Source organism: Montipora capricornis, chromosome 11 (assembly GCF_036669925.1).
Source record: "Montipora capricornis isolate CH-2021 chromosome 11, ASM3666992v2, whole genome shotgun sequence".
Lineage (NCBI taxonomy): Eukaryota > Metazoa > Cnidaria > Anthozoa > Scleractinia > Acroporidae > Montipora > Montipora capricornis.
This window is the reverse complement of record NC_090893.1, coordinates 14,932,464-14,944,963: the sequence shown is the minus strand read 5'-3', so window position 1 is coordinate 14,944,963 and position 12,500 is coordinate 14,932,464. Positions and strand designations below refer to the sequence as shown.

Here is a 12,500-nt window from a genome sequence, read left to right as displayed (position 1 = left end):
TCAGGCTTCTCTACGCAATTGTAAAAATTGCGTTCGTAACTGCGAAGATCATAGCTTCACTTAATTACTCCTTAAAAGCCCACCTTCAACCGACAGGCTTTTCGACCATTTGTTGTTCTTATGGATCACAACGATCTGATTCGATGAATTTCAGCTTTGGTTGGATTTTCTTATACGAAAATTGTTCCACTGCGCACAAAGCCTGTCGGGTTGAAAGTAAGTCGGGGTGAAAATTAGGGAAGAATTTCACTTGCGTTTTGTCAAAAATCAAATAATTTCCCTTGCCTTTGGATAAAACAAGCATGAAATTATTCCCTAATTTCACTCTTAATTCACTATTTAATTGCTCATACTAATAATATACATGAAAAAAAAAAAAGCAACTATATTGTGATTGGCTAAGAGCAGTGCAGTTCAAGTGTAACACCAATGGAAAAAGTGTAACATAAGCGCCGATTAAACGTCGAGAGTCGGGATTATGATTGGCTAATAATCAATGGGATTTGGTAAGAACCAATCGAATCCTTTGTTTTAAAATCAAACACGAGCCCTGGATGGCGCAATTTATGCTTGCGGTCACACTTGAGAGAAACATAGTGTAACACTAGTGTTGATACTACTCTAGTATATCAAGTCTCTGGTGTTTTGAATCCGTAGAGGAACACTGAACAATAGAACTTGACTTAACACTAGTGTTTAACACCCTAATGCGACTGCAACCTACGGCAAATTTTTCCATGCATATTATTAATAAGTAGTCACATGATTTTTCTCGTGCAATTTGGAATAAATAAGCACTTGTAAATTGTTTTCAAATTCTACAAATTGAACTCGTGCGTATTTATTCCAAAATGCCTTCGAAATCATGAAATTACCTAATATACTAAGCGAATAAATTGCGCACTATACTGGATGATTTTTTCTTAATATTACTTAAAGATATTATCCAACGTCATTTAGCCCGGAGGCTAAAACACATACCCCCTTCCAGACAACTGTAAAGAAAATCGACACTCCCAGGTTGTAACCGAGGAGAATCACATGCCAGGCAAGATATGGCAGGACCAAGAAGCGATTTTTCTGAAAAAGTGGACTAAGAATTATTTATCGAACAACATGAAAATTGTTGTACATTTTTTTGCATTTGCTCCACATATGTACGCAATCGAGATTGTAGGAACGCTATTACACTTATATTTTCGCCACCAGTGTGGAGCCTCTGGCTTACTATTAGATTTGAACATTGAATTACAAAATCGAGCGTGTCCGAGGTTACGAAGGTGTAAGTTAAGGAAGACGAATACAAAGATTAACTAATACATTATAATAATTACATTACATAATCATCAGAAATTGAAAAAAAAAAAAAACTGGTAATACTAATATACTAATTATAATTGCCTCTAATTTAAACGTTGAAATCTTCTCTCATGTCCAGCACTTTATAAGAGAGTCTAAACGTTTTTCTTTTTGTGGTCATTATCATTAACCTAATTAACTTAAAACTGTCTTTTTTGACTTAGTTTGTATCCTGTGCCCGTGTTTGTTTTTTTTATGTGGTAATTAGAATTTTGGTGTAAGCCCCCCGTGATGAGCTCATTTAGCTCTTGGGGCAAACATGTATATAAATATGTTAAAAAAAAAAACAAAAATACTTGAAACATGAACAAATACTAATTTGCTATGCTACAGTAATTACCAGGCTATGGTTAGGAAAAAATTCTTGGGTTTCACTCACGTGATCAACAGCGATGTTTTTCAACGAAAAAAAAAGAAAAGGTTTGCATAACGATAAGAGTTCAATTCCCGGAGGATTTAATCGAGACTCCAACGTGGCCGCCGTTTCATTGTTTGGGGACTCCAACATGGCGGCGGTGATGTCATGTGAAAACCAAGAATTTAACAACAACGTAATCAGGATCTCACTTTTTGTCTGATCTCGGGAAACAGTCTTGAATGCATAAAATGATTGAAAAAATAAAATGCTTGATCGCTGTTAATTAAAGGAACTTTAGCGTAAGGAGTAAGTTGAAAGGCGCTTACCAAGATGCTGGCTCCAAGAAGTAACATGCTTGTCAAAAGCACAATAATACTGAAAACTCCTTTAGTTCTGAGCAAGTTGGTAATAACTAAAAGAAATCAATAAAAGAAAAAAAAAACCAGTTGAAATTCAAAGAAAAAACATGTCTGTCGGTTATTTCTAAGGCCTGGTTAAAACGTCGCATTTCACATGTGCCGAATAAAACTCGAGAATTATCTGCATGTGAAATGCGACGTTTGAATCAATTAAATTCGACAGAATTGAATTAAATTCGACTTCTCCCGCATCTTCGACTGAGCGAGGCGAATATTCGACAAAAGTTCGACAGTGGTTTCAAACGTCGCACTTCACATGTGCCGAATAAAATGCCTAATTATGATAACGTATGACAAGCAGTTCTCATTGGCTTACACTGCATCAACATTTATGAAACACGATCCGTCCAGTCGCGAGGGAAAGTCGTTAACGTTTTAAAACCGTACTTCAAAGTCCTTTTTTTTCTAATTTTAAATGGGCCAAGACTATAAGCAAAAAACAAAAACTAGCAATGTACAAAGCATGATAGGTAACTCATATTATAAAGCAGAGTTTTATTAACACAAATTAAATGGCACAAAATACACTTCTTGTCCTTGGTGGTCGAGAAACTGAATTAATAGCAGGCTCACATGTCTTATTACTACATTGTATTCATCTCTGCATTCCGTTCATTACAGTTCTTCCACTTTCTTTCATCATTTGTCTGTTTTTGCTCGTGTGATAAATAAAATTCGACACCATTAAATTCGACGTTTCAATCAAATGCCGCATTTAATGTTTTAGTCGACTAAAATAGGAGTTATATTCGGCACATGTGAAATGCGACGTTTGAACCGGGCCTAAAAGACAGAAGAGGGACAAGGGAAAAACACTATCGATCGTTTGTAACAGGGAGCAAGTCGACAAAAACAAAAAACAAAAAAAAAAACAAGAGGCTTAATGAGCAAAAACAATATGTTTCTGCACGCCCTACACGTGCATTTCAAATCATTTTGGAGGAAAAAGAACCTGGCGTGCTGCACGTGCGACACACAATTTAACTCTGCATAACAACAAGGTAGGTATTAGGGCCGTTTATACGAGAGAAAATAAGCCGTGGCTAACTCTGGCTGCGCCTTCCTAAGCCGCGAAAGGAACTATTTATACGAGTATAAACTCCCCGGCCAGGATAAGCCGCGGCTTGAGAAAATCGTGAACGTAGATTTAATTGGTACCAGACAGACTTAGCCGCGGCTTATTTTCTCTCGTATAAACGGCCCTATTATCTTCAAGCTTCGATAAAAGCCGTGCTAAACGTGCAGCACAGTTATTCATGCTCTTTTATCTAATTATATCATTGTTTTGTGGCGTTGTTGTTGCCGCCGCCGTAGTCATTTCTTAAACTCCCCAGTCCCTAGTCCTTGTTGCCGTAAAATGCCCAAAGTTGCCTTGCATACGGCGGCTGCACCCGCAGTACGAGCGGCAGTCAAAACTTAGCCGTCCTACCGAAACTACACGATAATAGACTTTTTCATCAAAGCTAACCAAAATAAAGGCAATGCTGAAGTTGCCTTGGCCTAATGGTTAAGTTGAGAATTCCGGATTTCATTTTACAAGGAACAGCATATTTTGCTCAAAATAACACAACTATTTCCCTACCTGGCGACGCTCCACAAACTACGAGCGAGTTGCTATGCCGGAAGCCGGTGACCCATTTTTGATGCCAAATTGTTTCCTTGAAGACACAAAATCTTTCATATTTTTCACCTTCTACAGTCTGATATGGTTTTGGAAATTGTAAGGCCCTTTTCCTGAATATTTAATGCCATCTCTAATGAGATAAATGGCCTTATTTCCATGCTATTCCCGTAAACTTTCATTGAAGTCAGGACAGTAAAGTTTTTCCCGCCTGCTGATTCCTGACTGGTCAATTCAAATTTCAGGCGCGCCAGCCGTATGCAAGGTGAGGCGTGAACATCCGACGATACCATTTCGATCTTCTCTCTAAATATCAACAAAGTACCCACCAATTTTATTCAGTGGAAAGTATGTACACCTTTTTTCATGCCAGACAACTTGAAATAATCACAAAAAGTTGTTAGATTAATGCAAAGATATATTTTTTGTTAACTTTTTCGTCACTTTCGTCTTCTTTGTTTGAGCTATCGATTTTTATCCAACAGTTTCAAGGATTAAATCTGGAAACATGCAAATTGCAGTAAAAATTGCATTGAACAAAAAATTCCGTAACTTTCCTTGCCATGACGAAAATAAAAGCGCCTAAATTGGCTCCTTTAATTTTCTCGCTTTTCAAACTTTTCGACCAATGAAAAGCAAAAGCAAGACCCTGCAAACTCGACTTATTAGTGCTCGTGATACCGTAAGCTACATGTAACGTTGCGAGTGCGATCTCCGATCAGGTCCCGTCACGGCACTATTTTTGCGCGACGGGACTTGTTTGTGAAATGACTTTGCTGTTGATTTCGTGGCATTCGCAATTGAAAACTGCTCTACCGTGCTATTAAATATAAGTTTGATTTAGTGAGGATTGCCATCCCACTTACCGTCGGAATACTTCGAGTGGACAGGCGATGACTCTTCGTGGAGACTTGAAAGTTCACTTGCACTGTGGAAGGATGAATAGATCCCATATCCGCCACCAATCTATTAAAACATATATGGAGTACAAAATGATAAGGAATCTGCACGCTGTGCGAACCGACTAGCCCAGGCTGCAAGCCGCGTTCCCTTAACTTCTCACCTCACTTTCGCACGGACAGAATACGAAAAACTCTCTTCGAAGCCCTTCATTTTCACTGAAAGGCTAACCAACTCTTTATCCACACGCAAGTGTTAAATAGGGTTGACAGGCCAACACGAATCCCTTGTACGTACTGGTTATAATTTTGCTCTCTTGAATACACAATTAAATGGCCGTCTCCTCTAGGCGGTTCCTGTATAATTTCATTTAGCAATGGCTTTTGTCCTATGAGACTTTGCATTTGGATCTCTATATTGCTGTGATAAGTTTTTTCCAAGAAAATAGTTTGTCTTGATAATACTATTTTCAGTTTCTTGGTGTTGATTTTCTCAGCAGTAATGTCAATGTGATCTTATGGTCTCACGCTTTTGCACCAGTTTCATTCTAGACTCGACCAATGTTTATCGGTGGTAGAAGCGAGTGCTCTTCAGGTTTAAAGGTTTGATACTGTCCCCGGATCATTTTGTATTTGAAAGCCTGTTACGTTGCGCCATGTATCAATGAGAAAGCTGGCTTTTTAAAAGCTTTGTTTGCATTTTTTCGGCGTCTCATAGCAGATCGTTATGCTCTTTGGAGGCGTTTGTCTGTTTTTGTCTTAAATTGCTTCAGTAGTTCTTCTGATTTCGTCAGCGTGCTTTTGTTTGTGGCCATGGTCAGTCTCTATCTTCCTTGAACTTCTGGAGTTCGTTCTAGTCGATCCTCTTTTGATATTTGATGTCGATGTCTTCGCTCCTTTGTGAGGACATTTAGATAACCCGATTCTAGCGTGAGGCCATAAGGTCACACTCACATTACTACTGAGAAAATCAACACCAAGAAGCTAAAAATATCATTCATCAAGACGAACTATTTACTTGGGATAAACTAGACGCTCCAGAAACGTAAAGTGGATTTCCTGTGGTACGTGTAACACAAAAATAGAATGCACTGAGTTGGGTAGTATTGAACTGCACCGCTCCATGTTTTTTTTTCTCAAGTGGGGATGTCATTTAGAGCATTTGTTGGTCACCCAGAAATTGTGCCACCAGTGACCCTTTGGCTCGCTTTCGATACGGTTGATCACACTATACTGATTGAGAGATTAGCAAACCGCTTCGGTCTTTGCGATCTAGCTCTGGCTTGGCTTAAATCATACTTAAGCGACAGAACTCATTTTGTGAGCATTCGTGGCGCGCGGTCTGTCACGCGTCCGCTGTCGTGCGGGGTACCACAGGGTTCCGTGCTCGGACCGATTTTATATCTGCTCTATACCTCCCCATTGGGGAATATTGTCAGGCAGTACAACATGGGCTATCATTTCTATGCTGATGACACTCAGTTGTATTTGTCTTTCAATTCTCTCACTGGGGATAATCAAGCTTATTCTGTCGCTCAGGTTGAATCCTGTGTTGGAGATATCGACCGTTGGATGTCTTGTAACAAACTTAAGTTGAATAGGGACAAGACGGAACTGCTCGTTATCAGTTCAAGATATCGGCCACGCCCATCTTTAGATAGTATCCTGGTCGGCGATCATCGTGTAAATCGGTCTGACAAAGCTTGGAACATAGGAGTAGTTCTCGATGAGACCTTGTCACTGGATAAGCATGTGAATTCCGTTTGTAACTCTGCTTTATTTCATCTTTGGAATATCGCGAAGATTAGAATGTATCTGACTTCTGAGAGCACAAAGACCCTCGTCCATGCTTATGTTACCTGTCGACTTGACAATTGTTTTTTTTTTTCTAAAAATTCTCCCCCCCCCCCCCCCACCCTTTCCTATCTTCATAAAAAAGGAACACCGTCGTCCACAACTGCTTCTTTACTTTCTTCCGTTGAAGACACTGTGGTCGCCATATTTCGCAACCTAACACCTTTAGTGACAAGCAAGGTCAAAGTCCAAGATCAAAAGCACCTCTACGCAGAGGGTGAGGTTTGTCACGCATTCCTCTCAATCATGACGTTTGCGTTTGGAACCTATTTGAGAACTCACGCGGCACGCGCTCGCCGTTGAGGAAACCAGAAACCAAAACCAAACAGGCAAAACCGAAAACCGCGTTGGATAACAGATCCGGAAAAACCGCTTGTATTTTGGCCGAAAACCAAAAGCGAAATGATAACAAAAGGGGATAAACCAGGAACCGCAACAGACACAAAAACCGAAAACGGAAGTTTTTCGGTACAAAATGCGGCCTAAATATATCACCAAAACCGAAAATCCCAAAGCCCCCTCTTTGAGAAACTCTGAGGGTAAACTTACTCTGAAAACCCAATACGAATTATCTGAAACGAAGTTCTGTTATGGCGTTCTGTTATATAGCCCCAACACTTAACAAATGCTGGCTCTATTGGGCAGTTCAAACGTACTATCAAGCAGGCATTTTTGTGGCTAGCTGTTGATTTTCTGTATTTTTAATTCAGTTTTAGCTACATCTAACAGGAAGAAAATTTTTCTGCAATTCTCAAATACCTGTACGCAATTGAAGTTGAACTGCAGATCGTCAAGAAGGAGGCACCAACGCACTATAATTTAAGTTAGCTCAATTTTAACAGAAGACGAAGAAATCCGTCCAGAAAACTCATGCCAAGCTTTTACTTACCACGCTAAGGATGGCAAGCAGCAAAACTCCAGTTTTCAGTTTACAGCCGCAGCAACAACTGCGTACTAAGACAGCCATGGCAATATTTGCGCTTCGTAGTTCGTTTACGGAACCTTAATGATTTGAGTGGTGTAGGTTAAAATTATATCAAGAAAACGCGAACCAATTAGGCCACGCACACATTTAGCTGCCATCAGAGTTGATTAACTCTGCTGCCATCCATCAGCTAATCACAATACTGACAATTGATTCTTGCTGCCGCTTTTCCCAAAGTGATTGTATTAACTTCCGTTATTTCAAACTAAGCTTATGGAATTTCAGCAATTTGCATTTTCTCTGCTCTCCTTATAAAATGAAAATTTAACTTTCCAACAATCTGATGATACTAAAGACTCTCTGTCGAAAGGCATGCATAGCGCGCCTCGTCTCAGGTTTCGCAATCTCCTTTGATAGTCGTATGTCTTTATCTTGTATTGAATTCCTCGCAATCCGAAGCATGTGTTGCTATATATATATATTTTTTCTAGTTACTCCGAAAAATGCGAACCATAACTGAACCAATATTATATGTTCACGGTTTAAAAATTTAACGCGTCCAGTATATATCTACTGCAACAACATTAAAAAAAATATCGTGTCTTAACAATTGGCAAACTGTAATAAGCTAACTCTAAAATTAACCAAAATACTCAGCATTCTTGACGCAACGTTGTTGCGCCAAAAGTTGTCTCGTGTAACATAGCGCACAGGGCGATTTTAAATACAACATTTGTTGCGGCAACATGTTTCAGGTTTTCAAATCGCTTTCAAAAACATGCAACATTGTTGCCCGAAGTTTCTTGGGGTTGGTGCGTGCAACACCCTCGCCGCTGACTTTTAACGCAACATCGATCACTGAGGCCCAGATGAGCAAGATTTCACAGTCATGAAAAGAAACGTTGGCCGGGAGTAAAGGTGTCATCAACGGTTCATTTAAAAGAGACACTGTGGTGTTGGGCTTAGGGTACCAGGATCTTTGACTGGTGTGATAATACGCAGCCCAGTGTGTAGCGCGCTTCACGCCGCTCCTTCATAGTTGCACCAAATGATCTGGCATATTCAAAATTGGACATATTCACTTTAGATGACGCGAATTCTCAGGGCAATCAAGTCTTCCCATATGCATACCTTGTCACAAGCTATCAGATATTTGACGGCCAGACAACTGATCAACAAGGATTTTTTATGGTCGATTAGGGTTTCAGTCCTTTCATTGAAATGTAACTCATGATATTGATTCCATTGACTTACCAAACACATGCACTTTGCACCTGAACTTGTTTTTTTTCTGAAACTCTCCCCCACCCCCCACCCCCCCTCCCCCCTTCCTTCACCCCTTTCCTGTCTTCATAAAAAAAAGGGAACACAGTCGTCCACAACTGCTTCTTTACTTTCTTCCGTTGAAGACACTGTGGTCGCCATATTTCGCAACCTAACACCTTTAGTGACAAGCAAGGTCAAAGTCCAAGATAAAAAGCACCTCTACGCAGAGCGTGAGGTTTGTCATGCATTCCTCTCAATCATGACGTCTGCGTTTGGAGCCTATTTGAGAACTCACGCGGCACGCGCTCGCCGTTGAGGAAACCAGAAACCAAAACCAAACAGGCAAAACCGAAAACCGCGTTGGATAACAGATCCGGAAAAACCGCTTGTATTTTGGCCGAAAACCAAAAGCCAAATGCTAACAAAGAGGAAAAACCAGAAACCGCAACAGACACAAAAACCGAAAACGGAAGTTTTTCGGTACAAATACCGGCCTAAAAAAATACCAAAACCGAAAATCCCAAAGTCCCCTCTTTGAGAAAATTTGAGGGTAAACTTACTCTGAAAACCCAATACGAATCATCTGAAACGAAGTTCTGTTATGGCGTTCTGTTATATAGCCCCAACACTTAACAAATGCTGGCTCTATTGGGCAGTTCAAACGTAATATCAAGCAGGCATCTAACCTTTGATATTCTCACACGGCAATCAGGTAAAACAGTCGTAAAGCGCTTATACTTTTTGTGGCTAGCTGTTGATTTTCTGCATTTTAAATTCAGTTTTAGCTACATCTAACAGGTAGAAATTTTTTCTGCAATTCTCAAATACCTGTACGCAATTGAAGTTGAACTGCAGATCGTCAAGAAGGAGGCACCAACGCACTATAATTTAACTTAGCTCAATTTTAACAGAAGACGAAGAAATCCGTCCAGAAAACTCATGCCAAGCTTTTACTTACCACGCTAAAGATGGCAAGCAGCAATACTCCAGTTTTCAGTTCACAGCCGCAGCAACAACTGCGTACTAAGACAGCCATGGCAATATTTGCGCTTCGTAGTTCGTTAGTAGTTCAAGAGCAAATAAACAGCCGCACCCTACGGAACCTTAATGATTTGAGTGGTGTAGGTTAAAATGACATCAGGAAAGCGCGAACCAATTAGGCCACGCACAAATTTAGCTGCCATCAGAGTTGATTAACTCTGCTGCCATCCATCAGCCAATCACAATACTGACAACTAATTCTAGCTGACGCTTTTTCCAAAGTGATTGTATTAACTTCCGTTATTTCAAAGTAAGCTTATGGAGTTTCAGCAATTTGCATTTTCTCGGCTCTCCTTATAAAATGAAAATTTAACTTTCCAACAATCTGATGACTAATGCATAGCGCGCCTCGGGCTTAACTGCAGAATACCCCGCCACTCGAACTATATTCCACGTAGCCGGCTTCGCGGTACGCGGTACCCAGAAATAGTCCCTAGATTAACTATGCCCAGTGGAACGTCTTTTGTTTGTTGAAAATAATTATTCAAAATTCGATCCGTTCGAATGGAATAAAATATATAAAAGGATCAGTAACACCTAAACCCATTTAGTTGCTTAAAACTACCTTCAACACAACAATGTTGAAACGAGCGAGACATTGACCGCCATTTTCACAGCCATTACTGATTTCATGATTAAATGAGGCGAAACATTGCCATTGTTCACAAAGGCGGAGCTTAGAGTCATTAGGGAACTTAAGCAACGACGACGGCGACGGCACCGAGAGCGTCATCTCAAAATATAAATTCGCGTCATTGTAATCACTTTCTAAACATGTCAACCCTTCTTATATGACAAGGGTGTGGTAGTTCCTCAAAAATGACATTGGTCGGAACGGCGCTTAATTTAGGGGAAAAAATGAATCTTTAGCGTCAAGTGCTGACGTTCTCCTTAAAACCTAAAATTTGACTATTTCACGTTGTTGTTTTGCTGACGAAGGCAAAGAAATGGACAAAAGTGAAAAACGCACGTGCAGGGCGTGCAAAGCTATTGTTTTTGCCTACTAAATATGCACATTTGTGACGTTCTCGTTGCCGTCGCCGTTGTCGTTGCTTAAGTTCCCTATTAATATGCACTCGCGAAGTTCAAAATGAATCAATTCAACTCCCAAAGGCCTTTAGGACGGCGAGGAATCAAAGAGAAAAAATGTATGTTTCAGAAATGCTGGATTTGATACTACTTCTAGACATCGGATTCCCTTCATATGTTGCATGAGCCCTTTATACTTTTTAAGAAAACATATCCATATGCAACCCAACGTGTTGACATCTTCATTTAGAAGAAATTCAGTCTCAAAGTTATCATACAGCTATTTCCCATACTCAAATTTACCCAAAATAGGTCAAGTTGAACACAAAATTGATACAGGTTAACGAGATGGTACCGAGTCAAAAATGGTTGTTATTTTATTATGAGAATTTCTTCTTTAAAAGCCATGTGCAACTCTTTCCATATATTATATAGTTAAGCTGTAACAGAGTAAAACGAAGGGGGACCTTTCCCTGTTGCGGCCATTTTTCTTTATTGTTTCATGTCATTTGTCGTCTCGGCCTTTCAAATTTAGCGCCATCGCAACCGTGAATATCCCGGATGTGTCATACAATTCTGCGCGATGAGTTCAAACGTAATATCAAGCAGGCATCTGATCTTTGATATTCTCACACGGCAATCACGTAGAATAGTCGTAAAACGCTTATACTTTTTGTGGCTAGCTGTTGATTTTCTGTATTTTAAATTCAGTTCTACCTACATCTAACAGGTAGAAAATTTTTCTGCAATTCTCAAATACCTGTACGCAATTGAAGTTGAACTGCAGATCGTCAAGAAAGAGGCACCAACGCACTATAATTTATGTTAGCTCATTTTTAACAGAAGATGAAGAAATCCGTCCAGGAAACTCATGCCAAGCTTTTACTTACCACGCTAAAGATGGCAAGCAGCAATACTCCAGTGTTCAGTTCACAGCCGCAGCAGCAACTGCGTACTAAGACAGCCATGGCGATATTTTCGCTTCGTAGTTCGTTAGTAGTTCAAGAGCAAATAAACAGCCGCAGCCTACGGAACCTTAATGATTTGAGTGGTGTAGGTTAAAATTATATCAAGAAAGCGCGAACAAATTAGGCCACGCACACATTTAGCTGCCATCAGAGTTGATTAACTCTGCTGCCATCCATCAGCCAATCACAATACTGACAACTAATTCTAGCTGACGCTTTTTCCAAAGTGATTGTATTAACTTCCGTTATTTCAAAGTAAGCTTATGGAATTTCAGCAATTTGCATTTTCTCGGCTCCCCTTATAAAATGAAAATTTAACTTTCCAACAGTCTGATGATACTAAAGACTCTCTGTCGAAAGGCATGCATAGCGCCCCTCGTCTCAGGTTTCGTAACCTCCACTGATAGTCGTATGTCTTTATCTTGTATTGAATTCCTCGCAATCCGAAGTATGTATTGCTATATATATATATTTTTTCTAGTTACTCCGAAAAATGCGAACCGTAACTGAACCACTATAATGTTCACGGTTTAAAAATTTAACGCTTCCAGTATATATCTACTGCAACAAAATTTAAATATTATAGTGACTTAACAATTGGCAAACTGTAAGAAGCTAATTCTAAAATTAATTAAAATACTCAGCATTTTTGACGCAACGTTGTTGCGTTAAAAGTTGTCTCGTGTAACATGGCGCACAGGGCGATTTTAAATACAACATTTGTTGCGGCAACATGTTTCAGGTTTTTAAATCGCTTTCAA

General features: G+C 39.7%; 1 protein-coding gene across 2 annotated transcripts in view; it reads right to left on the bottom strand.

Annotated features, from left to right (window-relative positions):
* LOC138024947 (uncharacterized) overlaps positions 1 to 9,819 on the bottom strand; it is a 13,869-nt gene extending 4,050 nt beyond the window's left edge. Inside the window, exons 1-4 of one of the 2 annotated variants that reach the window (XM_068872145.1) lie at positions 9,660 to 9,819; positions 4,624 to 4,723; positions 2,044 to 2,129; positions 982 to 1,080 (exon numbers count right to left, since the gene is read on the bottom strand). In XM_068872145.1, the coding sequence (XP_068728246.1) occupies positions 982 to 1,080; positions 2,044 to 2,129; positions 4,624 to 4,723; positions 9,660 to 9,737 (363 nt within the window). In that variant the 5' untranslated portion in view covers positions 9,738 to 9,819. Of the gene's footprint in view, positions 1 to 981; positions 1,081 to 2,043; positions 2,130 to 4,623; positions 4,724 to 7,399; positions 7,599 to 9,659 lie in introns of those variants that run through there. The other variant, XM_068872146.1, reaches the window with a different exon arrangement.
* Positions 9,820 to 12,500: the final 2,681 nt, after the last annotated feature.